Raw genomic sequence first — 15,078 nt, 5'->3', positions numbered from 1 at the left:
TTATATTATTATAATATATAATTATATACAATATTTAATATATTATCTATTATATAATGTATTTTATATTGTGTTATATATAATATATAATATAGTTGTATTATATATAATATTATATATTGTATCAATAATACAATATAAATAAATAAATAAATAAATCAAAAAGCCTTGCAAGATATGGGCAGGTTCCCTTAAGGGCTCCATCTCCTGGCAGCAAGGCTCAAGAGACATTTTTGTTTGGGATAATTAGGGATTGGGTTTAGGAATATAAAATGCTCTCAAATATTCTGAATATTTCATTCAGAAATGCAAAGATTGGGGATGAAAGGAGCTGGGATAGAAGAAGCCCTGGGTAGTGTCAGTACACCAGGACTGTGATTCCAAACTGAAGCATTAGGGCTGGGAAAAGAAATGAAGATCGGGGGAGAGGGTGAAGTTTGGGATGGGAGCTGGGCTGAGTCAGTGCCCCCACACATCCTGGGTTCTCCTCCTTTCCTCTGAAGGTGCTTGGATTCCTCCCTGCAGCCCCTGGCAGTTTCAGAAATGGCAGTTTTGGGAATGCATGTGCTATGTGGGGGCTTGGAGGTTACCCCCTCTGTCATTTGGGGGTGAAGGTGTTTGCCATCCCTGTGGGAAGGGAGGGAAAATCCCAGGAGCCCCAAACCAAACCCCAAAGGGGCTCCCTTGGCCCTTCACCCCCCCTCCTGCCAGGAGGAGATCCAGAAAAACTTGGTGTTTTTGAGGGGAAAACTCGATTGCCAGCTGGGAGCTGGAGCAGGGGGTTGGCTTTTCCAGCTTTTCCTTGGAAAACAGGGAATGACCTCCTGCTCCTGCCCCCAGGCACGCCGAGAGCCAGCAGAAGCACCTGGCAGAGAAGATGCCAGCCAAGTGAATCCCTCCTCCTGCCTCTGTCCTGTCCAGGGAATGAGTTCCAGTGTTGCTCATTGACCATGTCCCAAGCTTTCTGTCTGGTGATTGGCCTCTGCTTCTTAATTTATTTTAATTTTTTTACTCGTGCCACTAAATATCAGGCATTTTAATAATAATAATAATGTTATTATTATTACAGAAACAAAGAGAATTGTACAGTACTTATAACATTATAAATCATGGGCGAGAAGAGAGGGTAGTTTAACTTTATTTTTTGGTCGTTTAGAGATTTTTTGGGTTGGATGATATTTTACCATTGACTACTTTTTTATTCCTCACTGTAGTTTTGAAATAAAGAACCTGTTCTTGACGGTGCTATACAAGTCAACAAAAAATCCATGCCTGCCTCGTAGTGACGTCGTAGCTTTCAGTAATCTGTACATTTTACTCAGTTCTCAGCATTTTGGGGAATGTTGACTACCTGACATTCATTTTAGGTGTGCTATTAACACTCGGTGGGGTGCAGAGAGTTGGAAGTTTTCTGTATAAAGCTGTAAAATAAAAATTACCACCATTGTTTCCTATGACACGTCTGTTTGTTGCCAAGGGGGTGGATTTGCTGGTGGATCCTCCAACTAAATGTGTGAAAAACCTTTTTTTTTTTGTTTTTGCCTTGCTGATCACATGAAACTGAGAAAAGAGAGGGGTTATGTAGTTTTATATTTATTTATAAATTCCTAATTCTGTTTCACCTGGATTCTTCTGTAACGCTGAGCCCTGAATTTGTGATGGTTGGAAGCAGCAGACACACAGCCCAGGTGGGCTTTTTATATTTTATTGTCTGGGCTGAACATTTAAATGAAATTCTAGAAATAAAAAGAATAATCTATGTTAGGAAATGGGCAGCAAATTAAACTGATTAAATGTGGAATTCCTCACTCTGCCTGTAGGAGAGGCTGACTGTAGGAGAGGGGACACTGGGACACCATAAATTTGTCTCCACCCCTCTTTCATTGGATTTAAAGCTGGAAGAACCCAGCCAGCCCTTCCTAAGTCCCAGCCTGGTGCTCCCAGCCGCTTTTTACCTTTTAATTCTCATTTCCTCGGGGGCAAATCCATCCCAGCCAAGGCTCTGCCTGATGACTTATTCAGGCTGTTTGCAAAAGGCCTCAGCTGCATTAAAATTTCATCCCCTGCCAGGAATGGCTTTTATTAAAGCACTTTTTTTCTTTCATTAAATGACTTTTTTCCCCCTTTTTTTTTTTCTTGCAGAAAGGGCAGGGTTGGAAGAAGCCCTCAGAGGGGTTTGAGGGCTGGGATGGGAGTTGGTTTAATTTAGGGAGCAGGGATGGATTAGTTTAATAAGAATTTAGCAATTGGATGGATTAGGAGCCCTCACCTGCAGTGCAGGATAGAAAAGTCAACCCTTTTCTTCCTTATTTTTAAATCCATGCAGAAAATATAGAGAAATATAGGGGTGTTGGTTTCCCTGCAGCTCTTGGGTGGCTGCCTGCACACGGGGAGAGCTGCTGGGTTTAAATGTTCCCTCTAAAGGTTAAATTTTCCCTCAAAACCCCCAACTTTGCAGTGTCTGACCCCAAAAGCTCTCCATGGATGCTCTGCCTCTCTGGGTCTCAGGGAGGAGCTGCCTCCTGCTGCATCCAAAGCATGAAAAACCCCAAATACACAAAGTTTGCTCTCAGCTTTAAGGGAAAAAATACAAAAAAACCAAACAGGCCCCAGGGTGTTCCTGGGGAATGCCAGAGCTCCCCTGGCCCCCTCCAGCTCTGGAGCACTGGGATGAGGCAGCCTGGAAAAGCTGGAATTCCATCCCCTGCCAAGTGCCTTGGATTTGCTGGAGAGAATTTGTTCTCCCACTCACCCTCTGCTGGTTTTCCCTCCTCTCCTGGGGAAATTGGGTTTTTCCAGGAGAAAATCCTGCTCTGGCTCCCAGGGGTGCTGTGGGTGATGGCAGTGATGGGATTGATGGATTAAAGGATATTTCTGGAACACAAGGATCTGGTGTGTGCTTTCTGAGCAAGGTTTGGGTTCTGTGTTTTGTTCCTGGCTCTTGGTCCCACTTGGAGCCTCCTGCACCCTCCTGGGTGGGTTTTTGATTCCCAAAAATCCTAAACCCTCTCCCACAGGATGCCAGGCTGGGAATTTTGTCCAGCTGGTCTCAAACCACAACATCCCTTAATATTTTTAAGTCTCACCCTAAACCCACCGGTGCCTGAAGAGCCTGAAATGCTGCATTAAGTAAAGAACAACCCCCAAATCCTCCTCCTGCCTGAGGCAAGGTCCTGCTGATGGGAATTCCACCACCCTTGGGAACTGGGGTGAGCTTTATGAGCCAGCTGCTTCCTGGCAGGGAAGCCCTGTGGTTGGGGTCCCCCTTTTGGGGATTTTCTGCCCTTTTTAGGCTCCTCCTCTCCAGCAGCTCCGGGGTGTGCTGAGCAGCGCCTCCCCGGACACAGAGGCACCACCGTGGGCTGGGAGCATGGAAAAGAGGGGAAGCTGGGGCTGTTCCCTCCCTGGGGATGCCCAAGGCCAGGCTGGACAGAGGAAGGTGTCCCTGCCATGGGCAGGATGGAATGAGATGATTTGAATGTCCCTCCCAACCCAAACCTTTCCATAATCCCATCAATACCACACGCATGGTTTTACTCGTTTACTCTTCTTTTTCACCCTCCAAAGCAGAAGCACCAATGAGCCTGTGATAACGAAGGCAGGCTCAGATGGGGCCCTTTGGGGTGAGGGGACGCTCCCTGCGTGTGCCCCCTGTGCCATTCCAGGCCATCCCTGTCCTCCCACCCTGCCCGGGAGGGTGAACAGCTCCCAGATGTTCCCTGCAGCCTGGGGGGGCTCCCTGGGCTGGAGCTGACGTCCCTCCCGCTTCCCCACACATCCCACGCCTCTCCCCAGCCGGTTTCTCTTCCCTCTTCCCATAAACCAAAGGAAAGCCTCAAGTGCAGGGCTCTCCTTCTCCTCTGCTGCCCCAGGGGTGAGCAGGGACATCTGTGTGCCCACAGCACAGGCAACTTTCCAATCCAAATGGGATCAAACCAGCTAAAATCTGCTTTTCCAGTCCCTTGGTGGGACCAGCCCTTCCCTCTTCCCTCAGCTCAGCTCCTTCCCAGTGGGAAAATATCATTTAAAGTCTCTTGGCTGTGGAGGAGGGAAAAAAAAGAATGGATGGAAAAGGATTTATCCCAATTTTTGTTGGTGCCACAGGTTCTGACCCATCCCAGCCTGTCCTGCTCTGTGGATTTTGGAGTTTGATGCCGGGCTGGGATTGCTGATGGAGAAATTGCCATGGAGGGCTGGGAGCAAAGCCCAGGCACAGCCTCCCAAGGGAAGCATTTCTGGGGAAGAAACTCACCTTAAATGCAGGGTGAAGCATCCTCACCTGTCTGAAAAATGGGAATTGCAATTTTACATGGATCTCTGGGGCTGTTCCAGGCAGCTCAGCTCAGCTCAGCTCAGCTCAGCTCAGCTCAGCTCAGCTCAGCTCAGCTTCCAGGCAGGGCTGTGGGAGCAGGAATTTTCCCAGGTGTTCTCCCAGGTGGTGCTGGGGAATCCCCCAGCACTGGGATGAGGCAGCCTGGCAAGGCTGGAATTCCATCCCCTGCCAAGTGCCTTGGGCTTGCTGGAGAGAATTTGTTCTGCCACTCACCCACTGCTGGTTTTCCCCTCCTGTCCTGGGGAATTGGGTTTTTCCAGGAGAAAATCCTGCTCTGGGTCTCCTTGTTCCACCATGGACAAAGGGCTGACACCCAGACACCAATTTGGGAAAGTCCCACTGGGTGCTGAGGGAATTCTGCTGGAATAACCCAATAACCTCTCCTGGCTCGGGGAGTGAGCCAGAGCAAGGACCAGAGCTGGAACGGGGCTCTGCACTCCCAAACCACACAGAGATGCATTTTTGGGAGTGGGGAATTCTCAGCATCCAGAACTCTCCATTGCTGGAGTCCTGGATGCTGAGAATTTCAGACTTTCTGTGCTGACAGACTCTGACTCCCAGGAGAGCACTGCATTGACCTGAGGCTGGAGAAGGATCCCAAAATGAATGATAACACTGGAATTATAAGTGTGTAGTTAATGAAAAGTGTGTAATATCACAAAGTAGAAATCTTTAAATTTAAAGTTTTAGAATATAATAATCTATATAAAACAAAATAAAAGTTTTACACCAGAAACTAGTCCTTCTTCTTTACCTTCTTCTTCCTTCTTCCTCACCTTCTTCTCCCTCCTTCTTCTTAAGTTTGAGTCCTATTTTGTAATTAAACAGAAAAGTCCACATTGTGGACTTTAAGTGATTAGTTATTAAGTTAGAAATAAAAATAATTTAGGTATCATTTTTTAATTAGATAGTTTAACCTTAAAACACCTTATAACAAAAGATTGTTAACCGTTTTGTACCTTGTTGGTGAAGAACTACAGAACTCACAACCTATAGGACTGTAACATAAATAAAAACAATAAACACAATAAGTCTAAACATAATCATCTCAAGTACCTTCAATCCCAATCTTGGGAAAAAAATCTTAAACGTAGGAAATCTTAAAGATAGAAAAAGTTTTTGATTTTGAGAGTTTGGGGTTGGGAGATGCCACTGGGGCTGGGCAACCATTTCTGGGCTGCTCCAGCAGCTCAGCCCACTGGGAATGGTTTGGGATTCCCACAAAACCCCACAGACGCATAGGAGACACCCCTAGATAAGGCGGAAATGGCATTTCCTCTCCAGGCTGTGGTGTGTTTATGTTGAATGTTTGGTGTATTTCTGGTTTGTTGTATTTCTGGTCACAGCTCCATTTGGGGAAATGCCCTGAGCTCCATTTGGGCAAATGCCATGAGCTCTGCAGCTCCCGGTGCCCAGCTGGTGCCCTTCCGTTTTCTGCAGCATCTGCAGTGAATGTTTATTTTTGCCACGGAAGCCACAGGGCAGGAGGGATCTCCTGGGCTCTGCCAGCTCCTCCTGGAAGGAGAGGGAGCCCTGGCTGTCCCCCACATCCTGGCATGGGGGAAACCAGGGGATTCCTGTGCCCTCTGTGAGAGCCACAGCACCCAGAGCAGAGCTGGCTGCCCTCCCCAGCTCCATGAATCATCCCAAAACCAGGAATCATCCCAAAATCATGGAATGGTTTGGGTTGGAAGGGAAATCTCACCCCATTCCCATGGCAGGGACACCTTCCCCTGCCCCAGGTGCTCCCAGCCCCAGTGTCCAGCCTGGCCTTGGACACTGCCAGGGATGCAGGGACAGCCCCAGCTGCTCTGGAATTCCACCCCAGCCCCTCCTCACCCTCCCAGGGAAGGATTTCCAGCTATCCCTGCCCTCTGGCAGTGGGAATCCATTCCCCCTCTGGCTTTCCTGCAGCTTTCCCACTCCTTGTTTTAGTGGGAAGGACTAAAGGTCCCTTCCCCACCTTCCCCACAGAACTCTGGCAGCTCTAACCTGCTCTAGGTCAGCTCCTCCCTTCCCTAATTGCACCAATTCCCTTTTTCTCCTCACCAAGGCACAGCAAAACCACAACGTTTGGTCCTGGGGGTTGAATTCCTGCCAGGAGAGTGCCCAGCCTGCAGGAGCAGCAGTGAAACCCTGGGCACAACATTCCTGGGGGTCACTCCTGCCAAGCCCAGGGCCCCAGGACAGGAACCCAGGGAATTCTGTGCCCGTGGGTCACCCCAGAGCTCCCAGGTGGCCCCAAGCTCTGCAGGCTCTGAGCTCTGCATCTCCTGGGCTTCCTCAGCTGCTGGCCTGGCACAGCTTCCTCAGGAATGGAGAATTCCATCATTAATGGCACTTGGGAAATTATGGTGCATCAAAGAAATGCTGAAATAAATCTCCCTGATCAGCCCCTGCTCATCCAAGATCAGATTTCTTTCTTTTCTCCACCTGCAGAGCCATTGTGAGGTGAAAGGGCAAATCCAACCCCAGCAAGGACAAAATTCCTGCTTTTCCCCATCCCTGCTTTCCTGCTGCCTGCCCAGCACAGCACCCGCAGCCAGGAGGTTCCAGGGGGGGATAGGGAGCAGAAAAAGCACCCAGAGCTGAGAAATCCTGTCAAGGGTGAAAACTGAAAGTGAGAGAGAAAGAGCTCCCCGAAAGTGGCAGGAAACCACGGGCACAGCTGGCATCACCTCCTTCTTCACCCACAGCCCTGGGCCAGGCCCAGGGAGGATGAGCTCACAGCATCCCCAAATTTCCAGGGGGATGCAGCTCTCCCTGCAGCTCCTGGAGGTTTTTATTCCTCTTAATTCTGTGGAAATTTAAAACAAACCCCACAGGGCTGATGGACCCACAGGGAGCCATAACGTCCTGGAATGGGTTGGGGTGGGAAAGGACCTTAAATCCCAGTTCCATGGGCAGGGAATGGGAATAATCCTGGATCTGTGGGATTGTGTGTGATGTTCCTCTGTGTTTATTCCATAGAATCACTAAATCATGGAATGGTTTGGGTTGTTGGGGGTGGAAGGGACCTCAAAGATCACCCAGTTCCACCTTCCCTCATCCCAGGCCGCTCCAAGCCCCATCCATCCCAGCCTTGGACACTTCCAGGGATGGGGATCCAAAATTTCTCTGGGAATCCACAATTTCTCTGGGCTGGGGCCTCCCCACCCTCCCAGGGCAGAATTTCTCCCTGATCTCTGCTCCTCCCAGCTCAGTGGGAGAAGTTTCCTGCCCCAAATGTACCCTGAGGGCTTTTTAGGGAATCCCAGCCCTGCCCCAGGCGTTCCCAGTGGCTTCACCCCTTCCCAGGATGAATTCCTTCTCCTGGAGAGGGGATTGGAGCTTTGGAGCCTGCAAACAGCAGCCTCTAAATTTGGAGATCCCAAGCTGGGTGCTCCCAGGAATCCAGGAGCCAGGAACCAGCAGGGATCATGGGGAAATCTCAGGAATTCTGGTGGCAACTGGAAAAAAAAAGAGCCAAGAGGTGCAGGTGACTGAGCCAGGATTTTAGAGGTTCCAGCACCCCAAGAAAGCTCCAGAAACACCATTTAATCATCCCTGATGAAATACCAGCAAAAGCAGAGGTTAGGGATTAGGAATTCCAGGGAATTCCACAAGGAATCAGGACCAACAGCCACAAAAACCCCAGGAAAGTTTCTCCTGACCCTTTTTTCCTCCTGTTTTATGGAGCCATCAGTTCCCAACCCAAATCAGAAAGAGCTTCTGTCAGTGAGGCTCCTCTGGTGATAAATCTGACCTTTCAGCTTCCCAAAAGATGATCCAGAGGCAAATAAATGATTCAATATCCCACAGGTTGTGTGAGTGGCAAATAGGATCAGGTCACTTCTATTTATTGCATCCAGAAATCCCAATCCACGAGATATTTTCCCATTTTTTAGTGGAGGGAGCAGTGATCTCTGTCTGCAGCTGCTCGTCAGGCTGGGTGGGATGGAATCACCCTGCAGCTTTAATTTCTATTTCTCTGTAATTATTGCTTAATTAGAGCCATAAAATTCTTGCCATTTCCAATGCCAGGCAACAGGGCTGCCCTACAAAGAACCAAACCCTTCCCACTGGGGACGTCACGAGTGACTCCATGACCTTCCCAAAGTATTTGGAGCCTGTTAATGAGGAAAATCCATGTAATTTTAAATTCCAGGAGAAACAACATCCCACAGCTGGCAGGAAACATCCCCAAACCTCATTTCCCTCAAAGCAAGGGTGATGCCCACGATTCTTACCTGGAAACCTTTGGTCCTTTGGCCAAAACGAAGGCAAAAATTCAATTTCTGTTTATTGGAGGGGAGAGCAGCCAAGGGTGAAACAAAGGCAGGACATTTCCAGGAACCTCCCGCTTTTTCAGAAGAGCGAGGCTGGAGCTGATCCCATTTCTCATCTCTCAACTCTCCAGGCCTCAAAACCAAACTGAGCCCAGGGCTGGGGCTTTGGGGCTTTTCTCAGCGGGTTTCTTTCTGATCTGTGCTTTCCCTTTCGGTCTCAAGCAGGATTTTTGGGTATTGATCTGGGGGAGGGCAGAGCCCCGAGCAGGGATTCCCCGAATTCTGACTGCATTAGATCAAATCTAAATTTATAGAGACCCAGAATGAGCCTCACTTTGCTCTTGGAGGATAATTCCAACAAAAGTAATTTCTGGTGGAAATACAGGTAGTGGAACTATATGTTCTTGTGGAAAAATCATACAGCTGCTAACTTTACAGTTATAGATTTTATATATTTATATAGAAATGATCTATAAGATATATAAGATATACAATATTCATTATCTAAATTATATTTATTATATTTAATATATTTCTTACATTTATTATATTGGGGAGGCCCTGGCACAGGGTGCCCAGAGCAGCTGTGGCTGCCCCTGGGTCCATGGAATTGTCCAAGGCCAGGCTGGACTTTGGGGCTTGGAGCAGCCTGGGACAGTGGAAGGTGGAACTGGATGAGCTTTAATGCCCCTTTCAACCTAAAAAATGCCATGATTTTATGATTCCATGAGATAAATACAAAGGAACATCACAGATCTTTAATTATTCCCGTTCCATTTCAGCATTGCTTCCCATTCCTCTGGGACTGCACTTGCTCAAGGAGTAATTCTCTTATTTAAATAGATTATAATGTACAAAACAAATCCTTTTGCTCTAATATGATTAATATAAATATTAATTATCAAGATTTTTCATTCAGGTTAAGCCTGGTCAAGCAGAAGGTGCTTTGAGGTGAAGGAGGAGAAGATGGATTTCTTCCTCCATTGGGAAAAAATTTCCACTCACCAGAAATAAAATTCCAGAATTTGGGTTGGAAGGGACCTTAAATCCCATCCCATCCCATTCTGTCATGGGCAGGGACACCTTCCACTGCCCCAGGGTGTTCCAAACCCATCCAGCCTGGCCTGGGTCACTGCCAGGGATCCCAGCAAGGACTCCAGGAGAGATCTGTAGGATATCATTGGGATATATCCCAATTTAGCCAAAAAATTAACCCCAAATCCCAGCCCAGCTCTGGCCCTGCTGGGAAACCTCGTGGAGCAGGGACTGAGAAACCTGGAAAGCCAAAGTGGCGCCTTTCAGGAACAGCCCTGCTGCACATCCCAAAATTCTCTTTCGCTTTTGGCTCTCGGAAGCCGCGGCTCCTACACGAGCTGGAAACCACAGCCCACGGTGGAGTGACGGGGCAGGAGTGGAAAACACAGAGAGAAATTGGAAAATGAGGCACTGCTGCTATTGGGGCTAAAAGAAGTCTCAGGACACGCCACAGGCTTCTTATAGGAAACAGCGAAAATACAAAGAACCTGAAAATGCAATATAAAACTCTTGATTCATCCTGCTCCCTTGCAGTTTGACAGCAAAAATCCCAGTGACTTCATGGCAGTCCCAATGCACAGAAAAATTTTCTGCAGCCTTTTGGGGCAGCTGAGAGTGGCCACCAAAAATAGGAGACCATATTGAAATATTTGTTGATGATTCAAAGCATTTCTGCAAAATCAAACATTCAGGCAGGTTTTCACAAATATTCACCAGTGAGAGGTTGTCATTAGAGAATCAGAGAATCATGGAATGGTTTAGGCTGGAAAATATCTCAAAGTTCATTCAGTCCAACCATCCCCAGCCCTGCCAAGGCCACCCCTGAGCCCTGTCCCCAAGTGCCACCTCCCCAGGGCTTTAAATCCCTCCAGGGATGGGGACTGCCCTGGGCAGCCCCTTCCAACCCTTTCCATCAAGGAATATTCCCTAATATCCAACGTGAACTCCTCTGGTGAAACCTGAGGCTGTTTCCTCTTGTCCTGTCACTTCATCCTTGAGAGGAAAGCAGGATAAAGAATAGAAATGGGAAAGCTGGGGAGAGACGATTTCCAAGGGATGGAGTGACAGAGTGAGAGGGAATTGCTTAAAAGTGAGAGAGAAGGAGGTTTAGGTGGGATTTTGGGAAGGAATTCCTGGCTGAGAGGGAGGGGAGGCCCTTGGGATGGAATTCCCAGAGCAGCTGTGGCTGCCCCTGGATCCCTGCAGTGCCCAAGGCCACCCTGGCACAGTGGAATCCCTGCCATTGGAACGAGAGGATCTTTAAGGTCCCTTCCAACCCAAACCATCCCACGATATTGCGATTCCGTGGAAGTTTATCTCACTGACCCCGGCCAAGCCCACTGTTCTGGAAGCCCTTTGTGCCTGCAGAGCCCGAGGAAGGCGCTCCAGCTGTGCCCAGCCCGCCCCAGCGCCGTGCGGGATTCCCGGCCCAGCGCTCTGAGCGCGGCCGGCCCGGGGGGAAATCCCGCAGCTGCGGCGGCTCTATAAGAGCTGTGCCCGCCGGGGACGGACGGAGAGAGATGGAGCGGAGCGGCAGCGGCGAGAACGGCCCGGGGAGCACCGGGAACAGCACCGGGAATAACTCCGGGAATGGCAGCGGGAGCGGCAACGGCAGCGGGCGGGCATTGCTGTGCCTGGCGCTGCTGCTGCTGCTGCTGCCCCCGGCCCAGACCCTGCCCAGCCTGGAGCGGGCACTGACCGACCCCGACCGGGCACTGACCGCCCCCGCCCGCTGCCTCAGCCGCTCCCGGCAGCTCCTGGAGGCCGCCAACGCCGCCCCGCAGCGGCTGAAGGTGCGCGGGGAACGGGACGGGACGGGGAGGATGTGGGGAGATGGGACGGGGCAGGGGTAGCACTCAGGAGAGCAGGGATGGAGCAGTGGTGGTACCCAGGAAGGCAGGGATGGGTAGGGATGGTACCCAAGAGGGCAGGGATGGGTAGGGGTGGCACCAAACCAGGCAGGGATGGAGCAGTGGTGGTACCCGGGAGAGTGGGGATGGGATAGGGGTGGTACCCGGGAAGGCAGGGATGGGTAGGGATGGTACCCAGGAAGGCAGGGATGGGTAGGGATGGTACCCAGGAGAGTGGGGATGGAGCAGTGGTGGTACCCAGGAGAGTGGGGATAGGGTAGGGGTGGTATCCAGGAAGGCAGGGATGGGTAGGGGTGGTACCCAAGAGGGCAGGGATGGGTAGGGGTGGTACCCAACAGGGCAGGGATGGAGCAGTGGTGGTACCCAGAGAGGGGGCGAAGGTACCCAAAGGCCAGTGAGGAGCCAGTGGTGATACCCAGAAAGGTGGGGATGGCACCAAGACAGGCAGGGATGGAGTAACTGTGGTCCCCAGGAGGGCAGGGATGGTCCCCAGGCACCGGCTGGGAAACCAGGGGCTGCTGAGAACCCAGGAGGGCAGGGATGGGGCAGTGGTGACACCCAGGAGGGCAGGATGGGGCAGTGGTGGCACCCAGGAGGGCAGGATGGGGCAGTGGTGGCAACAAACCTGGAAATGCTGGAGCAGTTTTGGTCTGCTGGATGGCAGGGATGGTCCCAGGAGGGCAGGGGTGTCCCCAGGATGTCAGTGGTGGCCCCAGGATGTCAGTGGTGGCCCCAGGACGTCAGTGACAGTCCCCAAACTATTTTCTGCATTTCATATTTAACCATGGTCCTCACAGAGCCTCATTCCTGGGGTTCATCTGAGCACAGATACATGAAATTGTGTATCAAATTGTGTCTATTTGCAGATAAATGTATAAAAATATAGAAATTGCCTCATGAAGCTTCCAAGGGCCCTTTTTTTTCCCGTTTTCACCCCAGGAATCCAACACCCTGGGGTTTGAATGCACCCTTGAGGAGGTGGATCTGCACGACATCACTGAGAACCAGATGAACACCCTCAGAGCCTGCACAGCTGAGGATCCAGGGGTAAAACACAGAGAAATGACAGATAACATTTAAATGTTACCTCATGGTTTCATGGAATGTATCATCCACACTCCCATTAAATCACAAATCTTAATTCCAATTTGCAGCCTGGAAATTGCCCAGTCCTGGAAAAATCAACTTTTGATGAGGTAAATAGAAATTTTAAAAAAACCTCCTTCTTTTCCTCGTTGTATGTTTAAAGGAGCAGCAGACTCCCACATTTCCTGACAATTCTATTTATTTCCTGACAATTCTATTTATTTTCCCCAGGGAAAATGCCTGCAGGGCATCTCTGAGGACGTGAGAGCCTACAGGGCTCAGCTGAGGAGCCTCCCTGACCCCCAGCTGCTGGCAGCTCTCGATGGGATGATGGAGGTGAGGATTCCTGCCCCCCACAGACCCCAAAATTCAGCCATTAGGGAAGGAAAACCTCCATTTCTCCTCCAAATATTGGAATCTAACAGACTGGTGCACCAGGTGTGACACAGGGTGGGCTAAAGGTTGATAAATCCAATTTTAGCCTCAGTCTATAAATGCAATCGTGAAATGTTTGAAATTTTACCTTATTAGTGATAAGATTCAGTATTTCAAATTTTAGCCTCAGTCTATTAATGCAATCATGAAATATTTCAGAATTTACCTCATTAATGATCGATTCAATATTTCCAATTTGACCCTCACTCTATTCAGGGTAAAATAAATATTTCAAAATGTACCCTATTAATGCTATCATTAAATAGTTCAAATTTTATCCTGAATCCTTTAGTGCTATCATTAAATACTTCAAAATGTATCCTACTAATGACAAATTAAATATTTCCAATTTTTCTCTCACTCTACTGATGATAAATTAAATATCCCAAATTTTTCCCTCACTCTATTCATGATCAATTAAATATCCTAATTTTTTCCCTCACTCTATTTATGACAAATTAAATATCCCAATTTTTCCCTCAGTCTATTCACCGTAAATTAAATATCCCAATTTTTTCCCTTTTAATAATTTAAACATCCCAGATTTTATCTCAGTCTACTTAGGACAAATTAAATATTCCAAATTCTTCCTTCACCCTATTGACGATAAATTAAATATCCCGAATTTTTCCCTTTCAATGATAATTTAAACATCCCAAAGTTTTCCCTCAGCCTATTTACGACAAATTAAATACCCCACATTCTTCCCTCACTTTATTCACCATAAATTAAATATCCCAATTTTTTCCCTATTAACAAGAAATCAACCATCCCAAATTTTCCGTTTGACCCATCCTCCATCCCACTCTTGCCACTCTTCCCTGAGGGGGTGAAAATCCCAGGAATTTTTGGGTTTAAGCTGTTTTCCAACCCCTGCAGGCCCTGGGCAGCAGCACCGGGCAGGTTCCGGAGGCACCGCTGGCATCGGGACCATTGGGATCAGTGGGATCATCGGGATCATTGGGATCAGCGGGATCATTGGGATCATCAGGGCCATTAGGACCATTGGGATCATCGGGATCATTGGGATCAGCGGGATCATCGGGATCATTGGGATCATCAGGGCCATTGGGACCATCGGGATCATTGGGGCCATTGGGATCACTGGGATCATTGGGACCATCGGGACCATCGGGACCATTGGGATCATTGGGGCCATCGGGGCCTTTGGGATCGGCGCCGTTCCCGGAGCGGCTGCGGCTCTGCGGGGTGCTCCAGGCCCTGCGCGTCCGCAGCGTCACCATCGCCAGGGTGCTGAGCTTCCTCAGCTCCCCCTGACCCCGGGACATCCTGGGGGAAAGCACACACCCAGCACCCCACAGCATTCCCACAGCTTGGGCCCCTTTAAGCCCCTTTGTTAAATTCCCGGGGTTTTGGGATTTAAGCTACATCTGAGCACCAAAACGTTCCTGACTCTGATTTATCCGTATTTATTCTGCTGAGTCCTCAGGAACTGAGAGCTGTTCATGATCATTTCTTTTCTTGGGGATCCCTTCCAACTCAGGATATTCTATTCCATTATTTATTTGGGATGACATTCCATTCTGTTCCCTGATTTTTATGACGATATTCCTTGATTAGAGATTCCATTCTATTTCATAATTTATGATGGTGTTCCTTTATTTATGATGATATTCCTTCATTTATTATGATATTCTATTCTATTCCACTTTGTGATGATATTCCTTGATTTATTTATGATGATATTCCTTGATTTGAGATTCCACTCTATTTCATTATTTATTTATGATGATATTCCTTTATTTATTTGAGATTCCACTCTATTTCATTATTTATTTATGATGATATTCCTGGATTTATTTATTATTATATTCCTTGATTTATTTATGATTATAATCCCTGATTTATTTATTATGATATTCCTTCATTTACGATGATATTCCATTCTATTCCTTGATTTATTTATGATGATATTCCTGGATTTATTTATGATATTCCATTCTAGACCACGATTTATTTATGATATTCCCTATTTATTCTATTTATTGCCTAATAAAATCAAGGTTTCCTTCCAAACCACGGTGATTTT

At 48.2% G+C, this 15,078-nt stretch overlaps 2 protein-coding genes across 3 annotated transcripts in view; both read left to right on the top strand.

Moving 5' to 3' along the window:
* SCHIP1 (schwannomin interacting protein 1) overlaps nt 1-1,454 on the top strand; it is a 37,773-nt gene extending 36,319 nt beyond the window's left edge. For both annotated transcript variants that reach the window (XM_071438181.1, XM_071438182.1), the window contains exon 7: nt 841-1,454. In XM_071438181.1, the coding sequence (XP_071294282.1) occupies nt 841-892 (52 nt within the window). In that variant the 3' untranslated portion in view covers nt 893-1,454. The remainder of the gene's footprint in view (nt 1-840) is intronic.
* A 4,261-nt stretch (nt 1,455-5,715) lies between these two features.
* LOC139595160 (uncharacterized) lies at nt 5,716-15,059 on the top strand. Its single transcript, XM_071438183.1, has 5 exons — nt 5,716-11,429; nt 12,447-12,554; nt 12,662-12,703; nt 12,825-12,929; nt 13,908-15,059. Exons 1-5 carry the CDS (start codon nt 11,157-11,159, stop codon nt 14,304-14,306), a joined length of 927 nt encoding a protein of 308 aa, XP_071294284.1. The 5' UTR covers nt 5,716-11,156; the 3' UTR covers nt 14,307-15,059.
* The last annotated feature ends 19 nt before the right edge of the window (nt 15,060-15,078 follow it).

This window comes from Agelaius tricolor, unplaced genomic scaffold (genome assembly GCF_023055355.1).
Source record: "Agelaius tricolor isolate 1412-34295 unplaced genomic scaffold, bAgeTri1.0.p SCAF_12, whole genome shotgun sequence".
NCBI lineage: Eukaryota > Metazoa > Chordata > Aves > Passeriformes > Icteridae > Agelaius > Agelaius tricolor.
This window is presented reverse-complemented; position numbering and strand designations above follow the sequence as displayed.